The sequence below is a fragment of the Haliotis rubra genome, unplaced genomic scaffold (assembly GCF_003918875.1).
Source record: "Haliotis rubra isolate DU_JTF1 unplaced genomic scaffold, ASM391887v1 Scf1791, whole genome shotgun sequence".
NCBI lineage: Eukaryota > Metazoa > Mollusca > Gastropoda > Lepetellida > Haliotidae > Haliotis > Haliotis rubra.
Window position 1 is genome coordinate 30,381 of NW_025765771.1, and position 12,326 is coordinate 42,706.

Here is a 12,326-nt window from a genome sequence, read left to right on the forward strand (position 1 = left end):
AACTGCAGTGATGGGGCTAGTTTTATAGGCATCGGGCCAACTATGGCAAACATAGCAGATGGGCATGCACATGCTAACATACATTATAGTAAATTCTAATCGTTGATGCAGATATGTGGCCAGGTCACGTGAGGATGTCAGTATCCTAGTTCCTGACGATTGATGCAGATATGTGCCCAGGTCTCGTGATGATATCGGTATCTATAGTCATGAAAACGACTAGTTCCTGACGACGGTGTTTTGATAGGTTGGCTCTGCGAAGGAAAAAGATGTAAGTCAGTGATAATGGTGATCCGCCATTGTGTCTACAACTTAACTCCCTTCCGACTTCCATGAATGTCACATACATTTCATTAAGTTGTAAAGTAAATTATTTTAAGTAATATTTTGAAGACAATATATTGACAGGGCATTGTACAAAGAGATCTTTTACTCTACCATGACTAAGTCAAATACTGGAATTTGAATGGACAATCAATACATCAATAAATGAATGAACTATCACTTTGGATTGAAAATGCGTCTGATTTTATGACTGCTTCACAGCGCACGCACACAACACTGTCGTACTACTTCAGCTTGGCCACCAACATGACTGATGGAAATGTTAATAATAAAACATTTATTAAAACTCGAAAAATACAATTATATAAAATTTTCCTTCACAATTATTAAGGAACCTCACTATCACATTACCTTCTATTACAAGAATATTCAAACTCAATTGCCCAACCGTTAACAAGCAACTTTAAAAAAACCCAATAAATATCCTTTGTACAAGATTTACAGATAACCATCCTGGTGTGTAAAGCATATGTTTGCTTCCTTTTAGAGAGTATCAATTCGGTTTTACATTTATCTAATTTTCAAACATATTAAGTTTAACTCCTAAATGATTAGGTAGTCATAGCAATTTGACCATACGTTTCTAATTCAGTTATTAAATATGGGCTATCAACTCGCTTGCAGTGAAACATATAGGTAACATACATATGGGTAACCATCGGTGTTTCAACATGTGACAAACTACTATTATTTATGTTAAAACCCATTTATTAATCATATTAACATCCTTTATGCATGTATAATTAATGTATTATTTGTAGTATCGTAAAGACTCACAGGTGCTTTGTGAAAGTTAAAGCATTTTATCTCAAACCACAATATGTGATTCCGGATTAAAACAGATGCCGAACGATGCATGCGAATCCCTAAACTAACGCTTAGTCTCAGACTATATATATTGATAGTAAAAAATAAACCCATTTAAATTGAAAAAGAACCCAAGTGAGATGGGAAATTCATAACCTAAGGAAATCTAGACATGCTCCATATAGGGCTTTATGGAGGGCTAGGTAGTAAAGACAATAATGTGGTTCAGGGAACTGTGAGACAGGGGCTTGCGGATCCCAAGTGGATCTGGTGGTCAGGCTCGGTGATGTAATTTATCTGACCGCCGTCATCTCATTCGAATATTTTAGTGTGCGGCTGAAACAACAAATTTTATAACTGGCTTGTTCTCAGTTCTGATGCTATTAAAGTAATAGCTACAAGTCAGAGGCCAACTTACCGTCGTCGTCTTTCTGTGCTTTGGTTGGTTTTACTTTCTTGTCTTTTGCTGGGGTAAAAAAGGATAAATACAGATAAGGACATCATGTTGTTTTACAGCACGGATATACATGTACCACTGATAAACAGGATTTATATAGAACCTGTTAAACAGGACAATGTACCGCTGATAAACAGGACTTATATAGAACTGTTAAACAGGACCATGTACCACTGATAAACAGGACTTATATAGAGGACTGTTAAACAGGACCATGTACCACTGATAAACAGGACTTATATAGAACTGTTTAAACAGGACCATGTACCACTGATGCACAAGACTTATATAGAACTGTTAAACAGGACCATGTACCACTGATAAACAGGACTTATATAGAACTGTTAAACAGGACCATGTACCGCTGATAAACAGGACTTATATAGAACTGTTAAACAGGAACACTGATAACTTATATATAGAACTGTTAAACAGGACCATACCGCTGTTAAACAGGTTGAAAAATGATTTTCCACAAAGAATATTTTTTAGAGTTTTTATATATAAAGTTAGATTTGGAAGCATATTTTTAATACTGCATATGTGAATATGTCTCTACGCAATGATGATGTGATTTAGTATTCCATTTTCATGTGGAGTACCAAACCAAATCATGTTTTTAGATACTATCAATGGATGAGATAAACATTGTTGAGCCAAATTTGTAGGTTTATCCAAAAGGTTTGTGTCTAACTGTTATCAACTTTTTCATTTTGACCAATTCCTTTTTGTATAAATAATACGTTGTAGAAATCTATGTTGAAAGTCAATAAGCTTTGTATCTTGTAATCCCTTTCTTTATACTGTAAATCAATTTTTCCAATCAAAATCACTTTCAGGAAATAAAAGCTGCCATTTATTACAAATGTTTGGATGTTTATCAGTGCAAATAAGTTTATCATAAAAATCCGGAACGGAATTGGTTGGTATAAGGCATGTAACCACTGATTACCAGGGATACGTATCACTCACTCACATAGCTATGTACCACTGATAGAATATACTATGTACCGCCGATAAATATGATCATGTACCACTGACAAATAGGACCATGTACCGCTAATAAAAAGGAATATGTACCACTTACTTACAAACAGGTATATGAACCACTGATAAACATGGCTATGTATCACTCATAACAGTATCATGTACCACTGATAAGCAGGACCATGTGCTGAGGAGGATTAGGCACCACTAACAAACAGGACATTAAACCATAAGTAACATGAAAGAGTCTAGAACAGCTTCTACTGAGAAGGTTATTGACAAAGAGTGTGCGCACATAAACAGTGATTCAAGTCAGTTCAGCAACAGCTGAGTGTGAGAAGTGAATTCCAAACCATCGTGTATTACTACATCTGTGAACATCATTTGTGAAACACACAATCCCTGAAAGGGTGTCGAGATGCAGAAGATGTCGAGATGCGGAGGATGACATCTTGGACATATCTGGAACTTGACGGTCTATAGCCTTGCTGCACAGGCAGTTTTAATGTTGTACATTACTGAACTCTAAATTACTATGAACCAGGAACCATAATTATAGTAAATTAAGCTCAACCCGCAGAGTGAGGCAGCTGTGCGTGTTGCGTTTCTTTAGACCTCTGGGCCACCAGTTTTCATCACTGATATCATGAAAACCAGGGTGAGTGAGGATGTTAGTTTCGTTTTATGTCGCTTCGAGCAATATTCCAGCAATATCATATTGGGGGATACCAAAAATAGACTTCACACATTCTAACCCATGTGGGAATCGAATCCAGGCCTATGCAAATGCTTTAATCTTGAGGCTATCCCGCCGCCCCCAACCAGATCAGATGGTAAAGCATAGCTGTGTTGAGTAAATATGCACCCTACATAGTCCATGTGCATTTTGTACGACTCCGCACAACTATGTGGTGTCTTTATCAACGTCTTAGTACCTCTTTGTTTTCGTATGTTATTGCTCGTTTCAAGCTGGATGTCACCGTAGGATTGGCCCGAAGCAGTTCCTGTGAACATACAAAATTGCAGCATACACTGAGATTCAAATTAAAATGCTTACCCAATACATGATTTGTTTGTGTATCATCTTCTAGACACTAGGTTGGCTGACACTGTGTGCGTCTCCAATGTCAGGCAAAACAAGATTTAGCCAAATATCAAAGTGTGATTGAGCACTCCGGGTGATAGGGGCAAAGGCTGTCATTCGAGGTGTGACCCAACAGTCTCTTGTTGTTTTTGTTGTTTTGTTGTTGCTGCTGCTGTTGTTTAACGTACTAATCAATATTCCAGCTAAATGGTTGTAATCGTGTTCTGGCCAGACAAGCCAGGGATCAAAGGGACCAGCGTCGATCTAAGCAATTGGGATGTGATGACATGTGTCAACCAAGACAGACAGCACGACCACGTGACCCCGTTAGTCGCCTCTATCGACAAGCATGGATCTTTACAGATTTACCCCACAGTGAAGATAGTTATTAATATAGTATAATACATGTGGATATGAGCTGCATGTCATAAAGTGTGTCGTCGTGGCACAGAAGAAAACATATTCCTGGAAGGTGTGGAGTTGATTGCTTTTCTCTATCGAGAGCCCCAGCATAACATCGGACACCATGATGTTCAGCTGATGGTCGCACGTAGCTTAACACAGGTCTGATCGTATGTTATTTTCGTGTGATAAACCTATGATACCCTTGTGTGTAGACACGCAAACTCAAACTAACTTTAAGTAGTTATGATAATTGCAGAATCTTTATCGTCACGACGGCCTATTTCCATCATTCTGCTTGTGTTGGAATTCTGACTAATTGATATAGGCCTCCTATTACCACTTAAATATGATTAATCCTCAGAAAAGCCCCGTGAAAGGAGGACCCCGATTAACTTTAATATCTGATTAGTGTGTTTGAAACCAGCAACAGTTTACCAGTCTCTTGGCGTGTGTTTGCTTCATCTTCAAATCCAAGGTTGCCATAGATGTAAATGGGATCGTCATCTGGAACATTGTGTTATTTCAGAATAAATTACATAGAATTGTAGGACAGTCTGCTTGATTTGGCAGAAAAGCTCATGTATACTTTGTCAACGGCACGAGGACAGATAGAAGGAACACAAATTGGTATCTGAAAAGCAGGTTTTAATCTTAAAATTCCTTAAACTTCGTTTAGTGGTAGTTCGTTATTGTGAAAGGATTTAAGCTTCAGAACAGAGGTTTTAATTTGTTATGACAAGGAAGAGTAATTGAGGTAGTTAAACATTGCTGTACCGTAATGTGACGCGCAAGTCCTGTCATAATGAACGAGTTTTACTTCTAAACATTCCATATCCCTGTTTGCCTATTGGGTCGTTTATCTTGTTGCTTGGGTTATGACTTCATTTCAAGGCTACTGTGTAGAATTCGTAGGCACTGCAGGCTTCAAGTTTAGATGGTCCAGCTACTGTTACCTGAGTTCTGCATTCTATGTTAAAATAATCAGGTGTTGTTTTTTTATTTGATTGTTGTTTAACCCCGCACTCAGCAATATTCCAGCGCTATGGTAGCGGTCTGTAAATAATAGTCTGGACCAGACATTCCGGTGATCAATAGCATGAGCAGTGATCTACGCAATTTGATACGATGACATGTGTCAAGCAAGTCAGAGTGAGTGAGTGAGTTAATATTTATCGTCACATCGGCAATACCAAGCCAGAGAGCCTGACAATCTGATCCCGTTAGTCGCCTCTGAGGACAAGCATGGGCTGTTGAGAACCAATTCTAGCCCGGATCTTCACGGGTAGTAGAATTCATAAACAACATCCAAGACATGTTAGCCCATCCATTTGCTATTTGGGGTCTGCATTCCACGTTTAACACAATCAGCAATGTCATATAAGTATTTCATGCATTGCTTTCTTTTTCTTTTAACGTTGTGTGCCTGTCTTTATATAGCTGATCGATTGCAGACGCCGGCGTAAGATATCTGCATATTTACAAAGCCATGTTCATTACCTCTCACTTGGGTCATTCCAAGTGCGCAGTATGTATTATCAGCACCTGGAACATGTAACAAGTCATTTGCCAAAGGCCAAAATACCAGACAAATTGATTGCCAAAGCTGACATATTGCTCTGTCTAAAAGTCTTCACTTAATTTGGCTTAACAGAACGATCATCTTCCGAAACATATACAGTGAAACCTGCCAATACCGACACATGTCTAATCCGGCACACAGCAAAAACCGGCATACAATTTTGGTCCCGCCATTTTACAACGATATTATGATGATTAAAACATTGTCTAATCTGACATTTGTCTATTCCGTATTCCGGCACGACATTCCGGTCCCAACAAGCAATTTTTACTGTAATTAACACTGTCTAAACCAGCATGGGTATGAGCAGTCCAATGAAGGTCCCATAGTCCAATACACTAATTAATCCTCTTGTTACGCTAGATAACCAGGACGTAGTGACTGCGTGGTGAATCAAACGCTCTAAGCCGGCATGGGTATGAGCAGTCCAATCTGGGTCCCTTAATCCATTACACTCATCTCGGCACGCTAGATAATCAGGAATAAAGAGATTGGCGAGTGTAAATGGCAGCCATGTTCGAACACGATCGTCACTGTCTAATCCGGCATCCTGTCTAAACCGGCATTTTATTTCGGTCCCGTGGGCTGCCGGTTCAGACAGGTTTCACTATATAAAATGGTGCTATACCCCCACTTGGCAGTTCCATGGTCTCGTAAATCTGCTGGCTCCCTCCAACATCTGTCCTGGTGGTCTGTGCAGTTCTAGTACACATGCAAAATCAAATGGGAATATTTTACAATCTGTGCTCTAATGGAACCATGTAATCACATTCTTGTTTATCAAACATTGGAATATATTAATTCAAATATATGGTTCGTTACTCTACATTGCCCTTTTGTGAGTTTTAAGATGAGCACTTTACATGGATTGACAATTCCTTTATTGCAATGGATGCGAGATGTAGGTATTAATACCGTTATTAAACATCTACACCTTGTGTCCATAGCAATCAAAAAGAGGTCAATCCATACAAGGTGATACTCTTCATCCCACCAACTGCCACTTAAGAAGTTCACAAAGTTGTATAACTGTACAATAGACAAAGGTCTCTACTAACTGACAAGTAAGCTTTTGTGATTTATATCAAATACAGTTTTATACTTTTTTAAATAGCCTTTTAAAATTTAATTTTAAATACATATGCAAAATATTCAAATGTTGGGCCGTAACTTTAATTTAGTGGGGAATAAACAGTAGAAAGGGCTATCTGGCTCCACGTCATGTTCCGTTTTTAGCATATTATCACCATAACTAGGTATGTTTACCAGTTACACAAGCTAACTATTGGGTAAACAATTCCCCCAGTAAAAATACACCTACCTCTGTGGATTCTCAATAGCTGGAATAAAAACGCAGTTGTCAATGTCATATTCAGAGCAATACTATTCTAAATACTATTTTACAATAGAATTTACTGTCATTTAAGAGGTACTCGGATGTTATACATAGTATAGTTGATATTAATGTAAAGTAATCATTTAAGGCAATGTAAGGTAGTCATATGTGTGTCCAGCTATGTGCATATTTCATAACTGACGGTATCAAGTTATACCACAAATACACTTACGTTTTGCAGTCTTCATTCTCCTCCTCTGGTAGATAATGATGATGATGAGGATGATGATGATGAGGAGGAGGATGACCAGGCCAGATCCTGTTGCTATGACCGACACTGGATACTCATTGTCCCCGATCAAAGAGTAAGCTTGCACTGTGGCAGAACAGAAAGAACAGATTATCAAAATGAAGAAATGAATGCACTCTATTTGAAGATGTATGAGAAGATTTGCCTCAGATGTTTTACAAGGGTTGACGTGTTCTACACAGTGTACACACAGTCTTCACCGACCACGACAACCACAGTGCCATTGATTGGTTCCAGATGTACCTCTGGCGGGTCAAGGGACATTCATGATTTTTGACACATGCTTATATTGTACATTCTAAGAAGCTTCGGTGAACTATCAAAGACGCACAGTACATTATCAGACGATGATGTACACTCTTTGCATTACGTCATAATGTATTGGCGTTACAGCGCCATTCTAGTCTGCCCCCTCGTAATCGAACACTTTGGCATTACGTCACAATGTAACCGACGTCACGATGCATGTCAGTGGTCATCGCCTCGTATAGCCTCCTTCAGTAAACTACTCCGTTGCATCCCGTTTCTTTGTTTGCAGTTGCTTCACCCGGCTAACATCACTGGTGGAAACATTACGTTTATGTTTTACGACGGATAACATGTCTCAGTTCGACTCAGAATTTACCAGCGACACGGCAACGTGTTCACGTGTGTTTACATTCCCACAATGCATCCGTGGAATGTCGCATGACTTGTAATCTTCATATGGATGTACTGATCTATACTTACGTTGGTAGTAGAAATGTGATGTTCATATTGGCCCATATGATATACGTTAATCACAGATATAATTAAAATAATTTAGAGAAGACATTTAACCCGAACGTAAACCAGTCATCAAACTGTTCATCATTTGTTTTTTTCTAGTAACGTTCGTCTTAACGTAGGGGGCAGACAAATCAATAGAACAACGCGTCAGTTAGCCATGGACGAGGAGTCGTGATTTAGGTCACCGACACAGTCGTTTGTTTTCCGCCTTAGATTAATTGTAATTAGTCTAAGATGAAGCATTTAATTTGGCATCCTAGAAAGAAATACAGTTCTCTACCACCATGTATAGTGTAATAAAGCACACTTTCGCCCTGAACTAGTATAACGTTAACGTTTAACTATAATAATTCAAGGCGAAAGTGTGCTTTATTGCACTATGCACGATGGTAGAGCGAACTGTATTTCTTACGTATATATTCTTTGCGAATATATATTTCATATTTCTTCTAAGGAACTGTACTCTGTTTTAACATAGATGATAAGCTGTCCAATCATCATGTAAAACATTAACCACAAAGTCCGTTTTGCCAACGTCTAGGCAGAACACATGTCAGCGATATTGGGGCTACTCACAGACTTCGATGCCTGTTTGTACAGTTGATGTCCCTTGTCTATTGGTAGCAGAGCACGATAGGTTCCCCGAATCAGAAGATGACACGTGTTTAAGAAACGTCTGCCCGTAACTGATATCGCCGTTGTGACGCCATATGTAGGAGGTGACGGCAGGGTTTGCATCTTCAACGACACATTCAACTTCAACGACATGCCCAGCCATGACACTGATAACATCTTGCCTTGTTGACAGGTGGATATCCGGTGGATCTTATGTCAGACACAAGGTTTGAAAAAGAACGACAGCATCAAACATTCACAGTATACAATGCACAATATCATAAGACATTTATTCCCTGTAAAAAGAATCCATCGGATGATATATAAATATAAGTGTGAAAACCACATCCATTAGAAATGTCTTGCAAATGCAGGGTCGACTGTACAACTGCACAATTCCATATATTATGAGCATGTGTTTACGAATCACTATCGAAACAGTGATGCTACCAAGCATTCGAGAAAAGCACATCCCCCCACCTGTCTACCATAAAAACAATTGGCAGCTTTAGTGAGACTATTCCGCACAGCCATACAATTTAATCGTAGTATTTCTGTTATTTTAACTTTCGGGTAAGTCTTCCTACATCGCCAGCGGCTGAAGGGATGGTGTAAATCCAGCTAGGGTCCATGCAGGTAGCAAAAGTAATGTAAGTCCCCATGGTTCCTAGTATGGTGATCTACCTTCAGTTGGTGACGATCTATAGCCCGTGTTTTATATTGTATTTTGTCTTCTTTAATTAAAATCTTTTAGTTTGACATGCTAGTTTTATGTTCATATATGTGATATTATAGTATTTTTACTGTCTATCGTCGACAGGTTTTACTCTCCAAAATGTTTTCATTCTTAATTGTATAAATTGGTTTCGTCACGATATGGCTGAGATATTGCCGATGTGACGTTAAATATTAACTCACTCACTTTAGTGAGACTTTGAATGTGGTAACCTTGATTGAACAACTTCTAAGCAAGCGTCGTATGACGCTCTTGTATCATACAGCCTTATGGAGAGTTTTGCTGAGAATAGTTAATTATTTTGGAGACTAAACTTACTATTTGTGCCAAGTGCATTATACTGTAATTTGAAAATCAACTGCATTTGATGGTCACTGATTGTGTAAAGAAAGTAAGTTATTGTGAATCCCATAATCTTTCAGTAAAAGTGAGTGAGTGAGTTGAGTTTTACGCCGCACTTAACACTATTCCAGCTACATGGCGGTGGTCTGTAAATAATCGAGTCTGGACCAGACAATCCAGTGATCAACAGCATGAACATCGATCTGCGCAATTGGGAACCGATGACATATGTCAACCAAGTCAGCGAGCCTGACCACCCGACCACGTTAGTCGCCTCTTACGACAAGCATGGGTTACTGAAGACACATTCTAACCCGGACCTTCACGGTGCTTTCAGTAAAAGGGAACATTGTGAGTTCACCATTTACCTTCACTGGAACCAAGCCAGTCAATGTAACATGTGAACAAACTGATGTAACAAACAAGGGCTAACATAACGTTACCTTCAGTATTTAGCACTGATGTGACGTCAGGGCGTTAAGGACAGCTTTGCAATACATGTGCAATTATATACTTGAACGATAATTTTGATTTTTCTCAGTGTGTCCTCGCAAAACTAATTCCCCAATACGAATCAAGGAAGCAATTATATAAAGTTAACAGTTGTCCTTACATCTGACATTAACAGTTGCATCTGCCCGTCCTGGTGTCATCCAGTGTCCGTTGTCAGCAGTACAGGTCAGTTGTCCTTGGTCAGACTTGGTTACGTTACGTTTGAGGAAGGTCAACCCAGCACTTGTTCGTCCGTTGTGTGACCACCTGAATGTGTTGACACTAGGGTTGGCATCATCCACGACACACTGCACACGGAGGTCTTCACCGACACCAACATCAATGCTGTCATCTCTCGGTTCCAGATGTACTTCCGGAGGGTCTGGGGACAAGTAGGATCAAATGTTGACTTTGTACATAATGCATGATGCAATATCACATCAAGCAGAATTTGTAAAACGAAATGACATGTTACAATGTATTTAGAAGGGAGAGAATTTTATTGATGTCAAGTTCTCTATTACGAGAAACACAATGTTTCAGAGAATATGCGTACTCCTTCGTAAGGTGAGTCATTTATCATTAATCATTCATCTCATGGAGGAATATGAATATACTCGTAAACGTTGTGTTCAACATAGTATGATGACATCCATAAGCTTCAATTCCTCATAGGTGTGACTTCTAAGTGTCATTCAAAGACAGGATATATTGAACAAACTATAATAATGTTGAGCGAAGAAACCCGTCTGGCTTTGACTGAGTGAAAGTTAGAAATGATAAACTTCAGTGTCACCAAAACAATTCCACATAACTCCATTTTGAATTATAGCAAGCATTTCGCGAGTTCCCTGGGTATACGCTGGCAAATGTATTGTTTTACATGGTTCTTATTTACTAAATATAAAACAGAATGTAAATCTAGATTGACAGCATTAAATGAAGTAAAAATGAGCATATGGCACTTCTTGGTGATCAAACAGGTGGCCAAACTGGATCTCTGGGCTGTAAGCCTACAAGACCTCCCAGACACCTATGATCGTGGTTTGACTTCAATGTGAACAATAAGTCTGTTAACGGATTTCTCAGCATCATACCCAGGCTCGTTGACCTACCTCTATGGGCTTTCATTTCACATGAAGCACACAATCTGTTCAAAGTAGCCTTGAACCAAACTTAAAACATACTTGAATGCATATCTGAGAAGTAACACCTATTACTTGTCTCCACTTATCTATTCTTCCTTATGATCATAGTATAGTATTACTCCAATGACTTTATTCCATGGAACGCTTACACAGTACGTTGATTCGAGTGGAGGCCATCACATTCTGGACACTGCATGTCAGCGTGCCCGAGTCAGACTTGGATGTTATTGTTTTACTGAATGTTTGTCCACTGTCGGAACGTCCGCTGTGTGTCCACCTGAACACCGTGACTGTAGTGTTAGAGTAATCGACCACACACTTGACGCTGATCACTTGACCGAGAAGGACGCTGAGGACACTACCTGGCGGTTCCAGGTGGATACTTACAGTATCTGAAACATATGCCATAGTAAACAATCCGCAAATTATCTGATAAAACAGGAATTCAGATACAGATTCGCTATACATTTCTACAGGCAGGACATTTTAAATTCGTACCACCACCCCATCCCTACTCCAACCAATAATTGCGCTACTAATGCAGCGTACCCACCTCCACGACATTTAAACTGACATCACATCTGTGTCATACTAACTTCCACCACATACAACTCCGACATCACTACTGTGAGAACAGCCTGGTGCTGTTCCCCATCCTGAGTGGAGACACTCGTCTAGGGAGGTCTCTGACCCCAAACAGTCGACGTTACTCATCCCAATAAGACCTTCTCCGGGACCATAAGACGTTGTGACAGAGGCTGTGGTCCTAAAACAGAAAACCCTAAAGATTGCTAAAGATGATAGCAAACACCTTTATTAATTGGTCGCCACTTTCATTTCCAAATCTGCTTATTTAGATAATAAGGTGAATGTTGACAATAGAAAAACACATGTTGAACCTTGATCCCACAAATA

At 39.2% G+C, this 12,326-nt stretch overlaps 1 protein-coding gene across 1 annotated transcript in view; it reads right to left on the reverse strand.

Annotated features, from left to right (window-relative positions):
• The window catches only part of LOC124273291, a 48,438-nt gene continuing 36,112 nt past the window's right edge, over positions 1-12,326 (reverse strand). The window contains exons 7-18 of the mRNA XM_046708527.1: positions 12,008-12,177; positions 11,561-11,803; positions 10,385-10,645; positions 8,655-8,903; positions 7,233-7,376; positions 6,986-7,004; positions 6,293-6,366; positions 5,583-5,627; positions 4,521-4,589; positions 3,532-3,600; positions 1,571-1,618; positions 1-254 (exon numbers count right to left, since the gene is read on the reverse strand). Of these exons, the coding sequence (XP_046564483.1) occupies positions 220-254; positions 1,571-1,618; positions 3,532-3,600; positions 4,521-4,589; positions 5,583-5,627; positions 6,293-6,366; positions 6,986-7,004; positions 7,233-7,376; positions 8,655-8,903; positions 10,385-10,645; positions 11,561-11,803; positions 12,008-12,177 (1,426 nt within the window). The 3' untranslated portion in view covers positions 1-219. The remainder of the gene's footprint in view (positions 255-1,570; positions 1,619-3,531; positions 3,601-4,520; positions 4,590-5,582; positions 5,628-6,292; positions 6,367-6,985; positions 7,005-7,232; positions 7,377-8,654; positions 8,904-10,384; positions 10,646-11,560; positions 11,804-12,007; positions 12,178-12,326) is intronic.